At 36.1% G+C, this 15,606-nt stretch overlaps 2 protein-coding genes across 5 annotated transcripts in view; one reads left to right on the forward strand and one right to left on the reverse strand.

Annotated features, from left to right (window-relative positions):
* CXCL14 (C-X-C motif chemokine ligand 14) overlaps positions 1-15,606 on the forward strand; it is a 728,461-nt gene that overhangs the window by 143,759 nt on the left and 569,096 nt on the right. The gene's annotated exons all lie outside the window — the stretch shown is intronic.
* The window catches only part of SMAD5 (SMAD family member 5), a 49,136-nt gene that overhangs the window by 15,388 nt on the left and 18,142 nt on the right, over positions 1-15,606 (reverse strand). For all 3 annotated transcript variants that reach the window (XM_050792827.1, XM_050792826.1, XM_050792828.1), the window contains exons 2-4: positions 13,311-13,882; positions 6,365-6,616; positions 4,062-4,181 (exon numbers count right to left, since the gene is read on the reverse strand). In XM_050792827.1, coding sequence (XP_050648784.1) covers positions 4,062-4,181; positions 6,365-6,616; positions 13,311-13,713 — 775 coding nt within the window. In that variant the 5' untranslated portion in view covers positions 13,714-13,882. The remainder of the gene's footprint in view (positions 1-4,061; positions 4,182-6,364; positions 6,617-13,310; positions 13,883-15,606) is intronic.

Here is a 15,606-nt window from a genome sequence, read left to right on the forward strand (position 1 = left end):
GCCTCAGGTGATCTGCTTGCCTTGGCCTCCCAAAGTGCTAGGATTACAGGAGTGAGCCACTGTGCCCAGCCAACTTTTTTTTTTAATAGAATAGTTTAACTTTTAAAACTCAATTCTGAGTTTTATATGACAAAGAATTCAGATGAGAAGAGAAGAAAATAAATCAATTCTGAGTATTCAATGGCAAAGGATGCAGATGAGAAGGAAGAGAGGAAAATAAACCAATGTAAACCCATAGAGAGAAGTCTTAAGAGCTCAGATTTTAAAGTTCTTACATGTAGAGGCCCATAACCAAAGACAGGTACAAATGAGTCGCAGGAAGTTATAAGAATAACATCAGGAAGACTAGAGCTAAGAACGAGCAGAAGGTTACAGAAAAAAAAAAAAAATGCTAGGCAAAACTAAAAAGGCGATTTTGGTTAAAAGGAAAAGAAGAACCAGAAAAGCACTGCCTCTGCTCAGGCAGAAGACATATTGTTGCTAACAGGTGGTTCCAGGCATTGCTGTTTAATTTTGATTTTCTTTTTTTCACTTGTCAAAAGGAAAGGAGAAAATACACATAATCTGACTGAAATGAGAAGAAATTCTAGTGAAAAAAGATATCTACAAGAGTGAGAAAATGTGAGTATCAAGTTCCAATTAAGGGCTCAGTTGTTTGGCTGACACAAATTATATTCCAATGGACATCTAAACATATAACATTATCAAATGGCACTATGATCTCTGGAAAATCAGGAGAAAAGAAAAGGAAAAGGTTAAGTGGAGTAAATACAATCCATATTTTCAAAAGGAGAATAATCATACTATTTATTGTGTATGGCCTAATGTTGTGTGCCAAGATCATTACATGTATTGTCTCATTTAATCAACATATTAATAATTCCAGTGTATCATACCTATTTATTTTATAAATGAGGAACCTCAGGCTTAGAGACTTAAAAACTACCTATATTGCAAAGCAAATAAGTAGAGAAACAGGAATTCAAATCCAGAAATTCATGTTCTATTTTATCATAAATGAATGTAGATTTTTATGAATTATATGCAAATTAACATAATGAGATTTCTTGATAAATTCTAGACATTATATAAACATTAACAAAACTATAAGGGGTCTGGAAATTTAACTGCTCCTAGGAATACAGAGCACTCAGTACAACACACATTCAGTATTATCACAAACATAGAAAACGCATAAAAACGCATTGTTTTAAGAAACGTATAAAATAGCAGTACATATTTCTAAACTTCTGACAAACTAAGGAGGTTTAGGTCTCAAAGTGGCATTAAAGCCACAATGACACCATAAAGATATAAAATTTTTCATTTGTCAATTATCAAAAAAAACCAAAAAAATACAGAACAACCCACAACTCACAATGAGATATCTCTTCATATGCATTAAAATGGTCAATGTCTACAAAATAGAGAACTAGTGCTGGTGAGGATGTGAAGAATATGGAACCTGTGTGCACTGTTGCTGAGAATATAAAATGGTACATCCACTGTGGAAAACAGTATGGCTGTTCCTCAAAAAATTATAAATATAATTACCATGTAATCCAGTAATTGCACTTCTGGTATGTACTCAAAAGAAATGAAAGCAGGATATCAAAGAGATAATGTGTATGCACATGTCCACAGTAGTATTATTCACAATAGCCAAAAAGTGAAAGCAATCCAAGTGTCTATCAATGGATGAATAAACAAAATTTGGTATATACATACAATGGAATATTACTCAGCCTTAAAAAGAGATGAAATTCTGACATTGCTACAACATAGATGAGCCCTGAGGAAAAATAAGTCAGTCACAAAAAATAAACAAACATTGTATGATTCCATTCAAATGAAGTACTTACTTAAGGGTGGTTAAAATCACAGAGATTAGAAAGTAAACTGGTGGTTGCCAAGGGCTGGTGGAAAGGGAGAATAGGAAATTTTTATTTAATGGGTATAGTTTCAATTTTACAAGGTGAAAAGAGCTATAGAAATGGATAGTGGTGATGGTCACACAACATTATAAATGGATTTAATGCCACTGAACTGTACACTTAAAAACAGTTAAGATGGCAAACTCTATGTTATGTATAGTTTGCCATAATTAAAAAACAAAAAACAAAAAACACAGTAACACTCCATCTCAACAACAAAAAAATTGGCTAAGCATGGTGATGCATGCCTGTAGTCCCAGCTACTCAGGATGCTAAGGCAGAGGAGCACTTGAGCCCTGGAGTTTGAGGCTGCAGTGAGCTATGATCACGCCACTGCACTCCAGTCTGGACATGACAGAGCAAGACTCTGCCTCTAAAATAAATAAATAATTTAAAAATTAAAAACAAAATAAAACAACAAAAACTAGGGAGAAAAACCTTTATAGGAAAGCTTTAGTAATCAAGACTATGAGGTATAGATATATAAGTAAACAGAGTCCTGAAATAAACCCTGGCATTTACAGTCAATTGATTTCTGACAAAGATGTTAATTCAACAAAGAAATGATACTCTTTTCAACAAATGGTAAAGCCAACTGGATTTCTAGATGCAAAAAACTTAATGTAGACATTTACCATATACCACAAACTTAACTCAAAAGGAACTACTGACCTAATGTAAGAGCTAAAACTATAGAACTTCTAAAATAAAACATAAAATAATATTTTCATGACCTTAGGACAAACAAAAATTTCTTGAATCCAACACCAAAAGCATAATCTAGAAATGAAAAAACTGACAAAATGGAATTCATCAAAATTTAAAGTTATTACACCTCAAAAAGACATCATTAAGAAAATGAAAAATCCACAGACTGAGAGAAAATATTTGCAAATCATATATCTGATAAAGGATTCATATCCAGAATATATAAAAAATTCTTACAACTCAATAAGACAACCCAATGGGCAAAAGATTTAAAATAGACACATCAAAGAAGATACATAAATGGCCAACAAGTACATTTAAAAAATGCTCATCATTACTCATTAGAGAAATGCAAATTAAAACCACAATAAGCACTTGACACCCACTAGAATGGCTATAATTAAAAAGCCAGACAATAACAGGTGTTAGGAGGATGTAGAGAAAATAGAACCCTCATACTTTGCTGGTGAGAATATAAAATGGTACTGCCACTTCAGAGAAGTTTCATAGTTTTCTTAAGTAGTTAAACTTACCATGTTATTCAGCAATTGCACTCCTAGATATCTATCCAAAGAAATAAAACAATGTCCACAAAAAGACTTACATGCGATTTTGTTTGTTTTTTTGAGATGGAGCCTCGCTCTGTTGCTCAGACTGGAGTGCAGTGGCATTATCTCAGCTCACTGCAACCTCAGTCTCCTGGGTTCAAGTGATCCTCCTGTCTCAGCCTCCCGAATAGCTGGGATTACAGGCATCTGCCACCAAGCCCAGCTAATTTTTTATTTTTATTGTATTTTTAGTAGAGACAGGGTTTCACCATATTGGCCAGGCTGGTTTTGAACTCCAGACCTCAAGTGATCCACCCACCTCGGCCTCCCAAAGTGCTAGGATTACAGGTGTGAGCCACTGTGCCCGGCCGCAAATGTTTATAATAATCAAAATATGGAAACAATTCAAATGCCTACTGACTGGTGAATAAATGGGATATATACATATAAAGGAGTACGGTTCAGCAATAAAAAGGAACAAACTATTGATACATGCTACAACATGAATGAACCTTGAAAACATGCTAAGTGAAAGAAGACTACATTATTACATGATTCCAATTATATAAAATGTTCAGAAAAGATAAAATTTACAGGTACAGAAAACAGATTAGAGGGTATGTGGAGCTGAGGATAGGAGGATAGACTGCAAATACACAGAGAAACCTTTTTAAAGAGTTATGGAAATGTTCTAAACCTAGACTGTGGTGCAAAGCTTTGTGTATTTACTAAAATCTTTGAATCATACACTTAAAACAGAAAAATTTTATAGCACATAAATTATACCTCAATAAAGCTGTTTTTAAAAAAGTAGCCAATAAGTTAAAAACAACTACTACCACAAAATAAATGAAGTGAGTACTTCTCTTACCTCTGCTGGATATACTGGGCATAATCTGAGGAATCATATTATTGCTTGTATCCATAGGCTGGGAATTATCTTGACCCATCTGATCATCAGGTGGCATATAGGCAGGAGGAGGTGTATCAGCTAAGAGGAAAAAAATAATAGTTAAAATCTTCATTCTGTTCAAAATTATTACTCTAAAAGCTTTAGAAAATTCTTAAGATTACTAGCAAGCTTCATTACTGAACATCACACACACAAAAATGCTGGATACTATCCTAGGGCAAGGGAAAAGGAGAACAGACAGCACACCTAATAGCAATTGAAAACCTACTACAAGTCCCCGTTTATTTAGCCCAGATCCCTGGTAATCCAGGATACAAGGATCAGTCCTAAAATTCAGTAAAACAGAATTCAAGGTCAAGAATTTTGCCTTTATTTTTATGTGTTCAGAGAAACTGCAGCTATTACAAATCAATCTGAAGGACAGATAATCCTCATTTGGGTATATATATATATACTATAGACACCTTTAAATTATTAAGATCAGCACATACTGTATATTGTCATTTAAAACTGGAAAGTAAAACTATGTCCCTTCAAAATTTGCCATCAATACTAACAGCAATTGTCTAATGCTTGTGCAACATCCAAACATGGCTGTTATATCCTATTAAATGGTTAGGTAATTCCCTTAGGAAACTAAATGTTAACCAGAAATCTTTTGAGTTTCAACACTCATAGTTGAAAATTTTCGCAAAAGCTACAGCTATACTTTTTTGTCTCAGTAACTATAAATAAGAACCGAATTTGTCTTTTATCCCAATGTTTTGTACAGGATGTATTTTGACACAGAACTACAATCAGCACTGAATCTAAGATAAACTATGAAAATTTGTGTTTGAGCAAATTCCTAATAGCAAGTTAAAGAGCTGGCACTTAACTTCTCTTCAAAAGAAAAAACTGTATTACCAACTGATATTTTGCTGCAGTAGAGAAATCACAAAGGATATACTGTAGGTCTTCGAATAATGTTTTGTTCAATATTGTTTTGTTCAGCTGCATTTTGTTATGACATTGATGAGAAAAAAAATCCATTCCCAGCCAGGGACACTGTCTGTGTGAGTCTGAACATTCTCCCCATGTTTGTTTTGAGTTTTCTCTGGTTACCCTAGTTTCCTCTCACATCCCAAACACATGCACATTAGATGAACTGGCATGCATGTCTAAACGGTCCCAGTGTGAGTGCAGGGGTGTGTGAGTGCACTCTGTGATTTAATCATGTCCCTTTCAGGACTGGTTTCCACCTTGTGCTCTGAGTTGCTGGAATGCGCTCTGGCTACCTATGACCGTGAATTAGAATAATTAAGTAAATAACTGTCTTAGTTGTTTTTATTGATCTTTCTTAAATATATGCACAGCTCACATTTATTTCAATGTTTAATATTAGAAGAATTTTGGGTCTTTATTTATAAATTTAGTGATATTTTTGTGACCAGAAATATACCACAAGAACTTAACGCTTGTTTATATCAACTAGCCTACGATAAAACTGGCTTTGTAATATGCTGTTTCAGTTAAAGTCATAGTTTCCAAGAAGTTACCAATGACATTAAGTGAGGACTTACTGTACTTACATATGCAGCTATTACAAATCAGCAGTAGGTGTTCAAATATTTGACAGTGACATAATGATATGTCCATATATGACATGCCATTAACAAAATTTAGGAACTTCACAGAATCTACTTATCTTTCTCCAGTGAAATCAGTTCATCAGTTATCTAAAGATAACGAGGATTCATTTTAAACTTCTAAAGTCTTAAATAATTTGAAAAGCCACACAGTAAAGTTGAAAGAACATAGACTTTAGAGTTAGAAAAACCTGGGTCTGAACCTCTAGTTCTTAGCTCTACCCTAGGTAAGGTACTTAAAAGTTTAAAATTTACTTTAGAATTTCTTTTTCCATCTGTAAAATAGGAATATCTATCTCACACAGTCATTCTGAAGATTAAATTTAATGCCATAGTTTTCATCACAGTATCAGTTATATAAAAGACAATAAATGGTACTGAGTATCATAAAATATAAGAAAATATTTAAGTCAAATAGGGCTACTTCCATTTTTTAAACATATGGTACTTGGTGAAATAAAACCTAAACTCTTCTGGAAATCAAACAATTACCTAAAAAATAAAGAGTCAGAAACAGCTATACCTTGGCATGTAACAGTTCACCCAGAGGGCCCACAGTAGGAATAATTGTGATTGTTAGGATTTTTTTTTTTTTTTTTTTTTTTTTTTGGTATCAATAAAATAAAGTCTTACCTGGGAGCTGAAATGGACTTCCTGGTCCAGAACTTGCTGGGGAGTTGGGATATGTGCTGCTAGCAGGAGAAGGGGGATAAGGGCTGTTTGGAGATAAGGGAAAAGGAGTGTTGTTGGGTTGGTGGAAAGAATCTGGAAACGTGGCATTTTGTGGCATGTGTGGTTCATTGTGGCTCAGGTTCCTAAACTGAACCAGAAGGCTGTGTTGTGGATTGAATTCATTATGACGAGGCACTAATACTGGAGGTAAGACTGAAAAACAAAAATCAAAAGTCATTTGTCAGGAATCACTAAACATATGCCCCATCCACACTAATGGGTTGGTAGAAAGGATTCATGTAAAGCTAAAACTGTAAACCTATTAAAACAATTTAATTTTAGAAAGGGTTGTTTCATAGAGCCCTGAATCTCTATTTAGATAATAACCGAATCCAAAACTCTGTAAGCATTTAGCTTGCATAAGGTACCCTGGAAGACAGAAAATCCAGAGAAAGATACCATACTCCTCTCCTATGAGATAAAGGATATTAAAAAACGACCATAAAACAGAGAATTTAGCACAATGGGAGTTAAACAGAGGTGAGTGTTCCCAGCTAGCAGAGAATCAAACAAAATACTGTAAGAAAAAAACATACCTGACTGAACCTTAAAGATACAGGAGGATTTCACAGGGGAGTGCTGGGGCTAGGAAGAGGTAGAAAAGGAAGGTGGCAGAGGAGATGAGAAAATCAGCTGGCCTACGTACAAGGAGTTAAGACTACAGAGTGAAGTTGGAACCTGTTATGTGAATGCCCTAAAAACGTCCACATTTCCAATTATGAATACTTTGATCTTTCTTAGTTTGAAAGATCTCATGTTTTACGTTGCTCAGCATGGTTTTCCATACTGAAAATGGTAATATGCTCTAGGTAAAAGCCTTCCAATCAAAATCAATCTTCTAAATATGATCATAATGAAAAACACAACAAAGTCTAAACATTTTTAACAGATACATTTTTAAGAGATAAACTTTATTCAAATATTCACTTTCTCTAAAGACCCAAGTGACCAATCTCATTCAAATATCTGATTACCTTTCCCTACAGGAAACTGAAACAAACCTGATTCTTCAAACATTTACAATTCATCTCATTAACAACTGTCCTGTATCTATCAATGTAATTTCACTTAGAAAAATCTCAACTTGATTCCGTTATCATTCAGCATCAACAAAACGAGTTTGTTTTTAAGCTACCTAAGTCATACTTCACCTCCCTGAAGTAGGGATGTACCCAACGATTCAGTGTTTCTGTTAAGTCAGTATTTGTGCTATTTTTGTCTATTGTTTCATTTCATTCTACCACATTAGTATACTAAATATGTGGTTAACATCTGACTACAATTGTTTTGTTCTGCTGTGTGTTAACAACTGCTATTCCCCTTACACAACGAGGCAGCTGCCACTGGAGAGGAGGGCATTAGGCAGTAAGAATTTCTACATATAGCAGGCTAGCAATCTGAGAGACTTAGTGAGATAACTACTCAGGAATTCAGTTCAGTATGAATTTCTTTGCTTCTTTTTTTTTTTTTTTTTAGAGGCATGCTAAAATTACTGGTTTCTCTTTTACTTGTACATTATCTATGCACATGATTTTAAAAAATTATTTTATATTCATCCAAAATAATGTTAATATGTGGACAGTTTAAAAAAAGACATGCTATTAGAGATTACAACAAAAACTGCAATTCCTAGCCCCCTCCCGTATACTGTTTCTATAGAAAACAAATTTAAACTCTTAGCCATCTCTTACAACATTTACTTTGTGTACTGCTAAATAATATGCTTATATTGCTACTATTAGTCAAGATATTATTTGTAGACTTGCTCTTACGGCAAATGAGGCAGCTTTCTTATATTATTCTATCCCACTCCCATCTCCAAAATAGAGTTAAATATAACATTTTGCTTAAATCAATAGCCAGTATTCATATATATGTAATCCATTGCTGAACCAAGTGTACTATGAGTCTACTTTTTCTTGAACAGTGTTTTCACTAAAGTTAACCATTGCCTTGTTTCTTCATTTAAGTACATTCCACTAATATTTCCAGAATTCCAACAAATCTGTTAAATGTCTATCATCACTATTTCTTGGATATAACAAATCATCAAATAATTTATATTCACTCCATGTTTTCCCTTGGATCTTCCCTCTTTTTTTTTTTTTTTTTTGAGACGGAGTATCGCTCTGTCGCCCAGGCTGGAGTGCATTGGCGCGATCTCCGCTCACTGCAAGCTCCACCTCCCGGGTTCACGTCATTCTTCTACCTCAGCCTCCCGAGTAGCTGGGACTACAGGCGCCTGCCAACACGCCCGGCTAATTTTTTGTATTTTTAGTAGAGACGGGGTTTCACCATATTAGCCGGGATGGTCTCGATCTCCTGACCTAGCGATCCGCCCACCTCGGCCTCCCAAAGTGCTGGGATTACAGGCGTGAGCCACTGCGCCAGACCGGGATCTTCCATCTTTTTGTTCCAACCTACATTGGTTACTGCTCAAGTCTCCTACAAGTCTGAAATCCTTGGACTTCCCTTCTCTACTGCTGGATCACATTTCCTGGACTTCATCCTCTATTAGTGTCCCAAGAGAAAGTAAAAAGTTAAATTTTCTTGACTTCCTGCATGTACAAAAATCTTATTTTTTTTGCTTGTCTGCAGGCAGATAACATTTCCTTCTGAATTTTGAGGGCACTACTTTACTTTCTTCTAGAATCCAGAACTGCGCTGAGAAAGCCAATATTCTGATTTCTAGTCCTTTATGTTTCCTGTCTTTGCTTTCTGGAAGTTTACAGAATTTTTTTTTTTTTTTTTAATCTATGATACACTAAAATTTCATGTGGGGCTTCTTTTATCCTTTGTTCTGATTATTTGGTCACTGAGTCCTTTCAATTTTCAGTTTGGGGAATTGTTTGATATTATTTCTTGGAAAATTTTCTCTCTGCCATCTTCCTCAATGCTCTATTTCCAGAATATATTATTCTATTAGAATTGATATTTAATTTGAAACTGATTCTGGGCCACTTAATGTTTTAACAAGTACTTTCTAATGTACCAACTCATCTAATCCTCATAACAACCAATTATGTAGGTAGTAGTATTCCCATTTTACAATGAGTAAACTAAATCTCAGAAAGGTTAAGGCCTGAGGTAGTATTTGGTAAAACCAGGATTCAAATCCAGAAAGCCTGGCTCCAGAACCCACAGTCCTAATCACTAGACAATACTGTCTATTACATCAGGGGTCCCTAAACACCCCCCCAGTTCATGACCTCTTACGAACCAGGCCATACAGCAGGAGGTGATGGTGAGTGACAGTGAGCGAAGCTTCATCTGTATTTCCAGCCACTCCCCATTGCTCTCATTACCACCTGATCCCCACCTCCTGTCAGATCAGTGGCAGCATGATATTCTCATAGGAAAACAAATCCTATCGCCAACTGCACATGTGAGGGATCTAGGTTGTGCACTCCTTATGAGAATCTCAAGCCTGATGATCTGTCACTGTCTCCCATCACCCCTGGATGAGACAACCTAGCTGCAGGTAAACAAGCTCAGGGCTCCCACTAATTTGACATTATGGTGAACTGTATAATTATTTCATTACATATTACAATGTAATAATAATAGAAATAAAGTGCACAATAAATATAATGTGCTTGAATCATCCCAAAACCATCCCCCAACCTGTTCAATGAAAAGACTGTCTTCCAAGAAACTGGACCCTGGCGCCAAAAAGCTTAGGGAGCACTGTATTCAACTAAACACCTAGGGCCACCTAGGTTGGCCCTCTATTTTTCTTATGTTCATTATCTCTTTCCAACTATCCTCCATCTTTTTATCTTTTTGCAAACTTACTCCACTATATTCTAACTGTGTGAGTGTGCCTAAGTTACTTCCCTTTTAAGTCCTCATTTCCTTATCTATAAACCTATAAGTAAACGGAAAGGGGTGTAAAATGTCAGTACCCTTTTCTAACCCCATGAAGGAATCACTATTCCATCAGTGCTCAATAAATATTAATTGCTATCACTGTTACTACTACCACTACCACCACCTTCTACTACTTTATTATACTGGTAATATGAAGTGATCCATTCTGTGTCATAGCTGCTTAATCATGGGGGGTCAGCAAGCTAATCCAGCTGGGTAATCTGTCCCTTCCCCCAGATGTTTGGACTCAGAGCAAAACATGAGGTCTCTATAGTCTCTTTCCAATAGTTGAACTACTAAAACATGAAATTTTCAGTCATTTAAAAGCATCAGAGCTATGCCCCAGTCTTTTCTATAGAATGCATCATAGCTGAGAAAAATGTATACAAAAAATAAGACACTTCCATTGGCTGGTTGATTATTAGTTACACTTTGGCTATAGGGGAATACATAAAATTCCTAGACTTACTCCTAGCAAACAGCAAGCTTGGGAGTTTTTCAGCCTATACTTCTCTATTAAATCCTCATATCTTCCTTTCTTCATCAATTCCTTCAGGTTATCAGCTCTCCTTGGACTCAGTAAGAAATTGAGAATCACATCATACCAACTGTCTAAAGTCACTCTAAAGCTCTTAAGTTGAACTTTCCCAGATAGCATAATCACTGCTATCTGCTATCCTTTCTATTAGTCTCCACATCCAATGTTATTTTCAGTCTTTTTACCACACTGGGTTTATATTACCTCCATGTGAAACCCGGATAGACTCTAAGGTGACCACTATGATTCCCACCTCCAGGTATTCAAACCATTGGGTAGTTCTCCCTGCTTGAGTATGAATATGACCTATCACTTCCTTCTAACCAACAGAATACGGCAAAGGTGGCAGGGTGTGTATGACTACATTCCATAAGAATATAATGCCCTTCTTGCCAGAAGACCCTCTCTTTCTTACTGGCTTTGAAGAAGCTGTCATGAATGTGAACTAGCTATAAAGAAGGCTATGTGAAAGCAACTGAATCTGTCAATAACCACCACATGGGCTTGGAAGCAGATCCTTCCCTACCTGAGCTTCTGATAAGATCTCGGCCCTAACCAACACCTTGATTACAGTGCCTTGCAAAGGACCCAGCTAACTGTGACTGGACTCCTCACCCAAAGAAACTGTGAGGTAATAAACATGCATTGTGCTAAGCCACTAAGTTTCTGGCAATTTGTCATGCAGCAATAAATGACTAATGCACTCAGCTAGTAGCTCAGCTTATACCATTCATTACAAAAAAATATTTACTGAGCATCACCTACCAAGTGCCAGATAACAATATACTATTCTAAGCACTAAGGATAGAGTAATGAATGAAATAGGGGAAGACTCTGCTCATGTCAGTCAATAAACAAAATAAATATCTAATACAGAGTCAATTAGTGATGGGGATATTTAAGCAAGGACTGAATGGAATGAGAAAATGTGCCATGGAAAGATCCTGGGGGAGAATAAGTAAACAGCAAGAGTTAAAGCCTGGAAACAGGAGTATGGCAAGTCCAACAAACACAGAACTCTGTGGATAGGTCATACAGAGTCTTATGGAAATCTCTTAAGTGTGACAGCCTTGAAAGTGTTTTCAGTAGGAACTGACATGATTTAGTATGTTTTTAAAAAATCATTCTGGCTGTTGCGTAGAAAACACAATGGGTTAAGGGGAAGAATAGACACAGAAAGACCAATTAGGACACTACTTAAGGTAAGTGATGATGATGATGTACTGTACTAAAGTAGTGGCGTCAGAAATGATGAGAGGTGACACTATCAAGATATATTTTGAAGGTGCAGCAAACAGCATTTGTTCATATTTTAAATACAGGACTTAAGTAAGAAAAATAAAAGATAAACTTGTGGTTTAGGGCATTAGCAATTACATGAATGCTGTTGCCATTCACTTCAACAGGGAAAACCAGAGGAAAAAAATGAAGTTTCGCTTAGACATATTACATTTGGTATGTTTAATATATATTCAAGTGGAAGTGTCAAGTAGGCTACTAGATACATCAGTCTAAAACTCAAGGGAGAAGTTGACTTGACTTCAAAATGTGAGCATCAGCTTATAGACAATCTTAAGACATGTGACAGCATGAAAGCACATAAAGAAAGAATACAAATGGAGAAAGGGTCCATGGACTGACTCCTGTGAAATCAGCAGAATACGCCAGCAAAGAGGGACAAGAACAGTCAGTGAGGTAGGAAGACCAGGGTAGCATACTGTCTTAGGGGCCAAACAGAGAAAAAGTTTTGAGTAGGATGGAAGGAGATCAACTGTATCAAATGCAGTTGAACGGACAGTAAGGTAAGACTGAAAAATGACCCCTTGACCTATAAAAAGGCAGTCACTAGTGATCTTGACAAGTTAAATGGTAGGAAAGAAAGACTAACTAGAGAGGTCACAAGAAAAAAATGAAACATAAAGATAATATAAACGGAGAATCCTCTAAAAGGACCAGTGGAAACAGTGCAGTGATCGGGGTTGGGTTATGTGAATGAGGTGAAAAGCAGAATTTTTTTTAAGTTTTATTTTAGGATGGGTAGTATCATGGCATGCCTGTATGCTATCAGAAATACTATGGTAGAAAGGGAAAATAATGCTGGAGAGAAGGATGATAACTGTAGGAACAAAGTTCTTTATTTGACAAAAAGGAATGGGATATAGTACACACTTGGAGCTTAGACTTTAAATAAAACTGAGACAGGTCATCCACAGGAAAAGGCAGAGTAGATATATGGGTGCTTACAGTGAATAATGAATTGCATCACCTGCATATAAACAGCTAAACTCAAAATCCAATAGTCCTTCCAAGATTAGAATATTTAAGATGGAAACACAAAGCTAATATAACATTTTCATTACTAAATCTAGTTACATGCATATCAGGAAGAGAGGTTTTTTGTTTTTGTTTTTCTAAATTCTTCTCAGGAGTAAGACCTACCTGGACTCTCCACTCTCTTGTAGTGGTATGGGTTGATACAAACTTCTTTTTGCTTAGATCCAAAAGGAAATTCACAAATATCCAACGGCTTTAGCTCATGATGACTCTGCAAATCCGGCCAGCGCCAAACACGACAATATATAACATGGGGTAAGCCTTTTCTGTGAGAAACCTGCAGGCGTCCATCTAAAGATCTGGGAATAGTGACACATTTACTCGGCTGTCCTGGACTGCTCAAGGCTTTCTCCAGTTCCTCCATGGCACCCTTTTTCTTTTTTAGCTTCTTCACCAAAGCATCAACTGCCTTTTCTGCCCATTTCTCCTCCTCATCACCTTGTTTCCAGCCCAACAATCGCTTTACTGCTGGACTAGTAAAAGAAAACAAGCTGGCCATTGACGTCATTTGATACAAATCTTCAGAGACCTTCCTGTAACTCAAAGTCACTGGCTACTGAAAGAACAGATCACAGGTGAAACGTCATACACAGGTCCTAAGCGGAAGTTCCAATTAAAAAGGGAGGAGTGACATTTATCTTCACAAATGCCATATGCTTCTTTCATTGGGTCAAGTCCTGAAAGAGAAAGGGGGAAAGGATCCTAGTTTAAAGCAATTCAATTTATATACATTTAAATTAATATAACTGAAAGGTATATTATTATTAAATAAGAACAGAAAAGCATTACGAAGTAAACAAAAAATTGATAAATTTTCTCCAAAAGTTCTGCGACCACTCAATTCCTTCTCCATAATATGAACAAGTAAGACACTGGCAATGTCAAATGATAACCAAAAGCAAAACCAGGTTGCTCTACCCTCCTATGTATTATCCAAAAATAGCTTCTGGACTCCCTTTGATTAGGCCACTAAACCCTAAAACACTCTTCTAAAATTTGATTCGGAAGTACTTTTATTCATTGAAATCCATGTTACATGCTATGTCAGTTTTGAACGTGATTATGTCCTGATGTGAATAGAAGTCTTAAAAGAAATCCAGCTCTTCTCTAAGGTCATCATTCTCTTTAAAAAATGTTTCCCAGACTGAGAAGGTTTGGACAAAAACCATGATACTACTGAAGTCACATTATTAGATGCAGATTGTATTCATGGTTGTATAAGATGTACCAAACCCTGAAATAAATCATTATAACTGCTAGTAAAATGGCAAGTATCTATTTTTAAAACTAAGTATGTTGAATAAATTTAAAGAGAATAAATTCATTTTAAAAGGGTCAGTTTCTAATTTTATAATTCCTATTGGCTTATTTTAAGTGATACTTTAAGCATATTGGTTAATGAGCCTGCTCCAGGTAAACCACTATTCTGCACCATTAAGAAGTTCCTGATGATGACAGGAGGAAGTGACAGGCACTCCACTGATAAGAGCTGGTAAAAACCAGGCTCAGTGGTGCACACCTATAATCCCAGTTACTCGGGAGAATCATTTGAGCCCAGGAATTCTATCATGTCCAGTCTGAGCAACATAGTGAGACCCCATCTCTAAATAAAGAATAAAAAGAATGTGTAAGATCTCCTGCAGACCATTACACAGCCAACCACGGACAATAAATACCTACTGAAGTAACAAGAATAATGTTTGGAAAAACGGTGTAACAAAAGATGCTTCCTTTCTTGTGCCTAAAATTGCCAAATGCTACAGATCTGTCTTTGAAAAATTCTAGCAACAATATTACTCTGGACTGGGTTGTGTCTTCCCAGCAAAGAATATATGTGCTCAGTTAAAGCCCAGACAATAACATAAAGTAAATAAAGATAATGTAAACACACAGAGTAAATTAAAACTGACATACACTCAACAAATAATTATTGATTCTTTGTTACGTCCCATGTATTGTGAATAGCCATGATGGGGCTTTTTAAAAAAAGTTATGCCAAATAGGGTTTAATCTCAACAGTCGATAGATTCATTCAAAATATACTTACTGAGAGCCTACTAAAGTACCAGATACAGTTCTGGATGCTGATCAACTACTGGCAGCTATCCAGTCTGCTATGCTGGAACCATGGTGGGGAAGGGTACAGGGAAGTAAAGATATCCTCCTTATGTATGGATATGCCTTGTGCCTTGTCTTGCCCAGCCCTATATAGGATGATTTTTGCTAGGCAAACAAAACTGGCCACATTAAACTAGAGAAATAATAACAAAGAGAATGAAAGCATAATTGTCACTAACAGGTCACAGACTATACAGTGTTATATACTAAACGAACTGTAAGAAAAGCTGACCTCAGTTGCCTCTACATCAAGGATGTATAGTAAAATCCATGTGGGTCAGGA

Source organism: Macaca thibetana, chromosome 6, assembly GCF_024542745.1.
Source record: "Macaca thibetana thibetana isolate TM-01 chromosome 6, ASM2454274v1, whole genome shotgun sequence".
In the NCBI taxonomy this organism is placed as follows: domain Eukaryota; kingdom Metazoa; phylum Chordata; class Mammalia; order Primates; family Cercopithecidae; genus Macaca; species Macaca thibetana.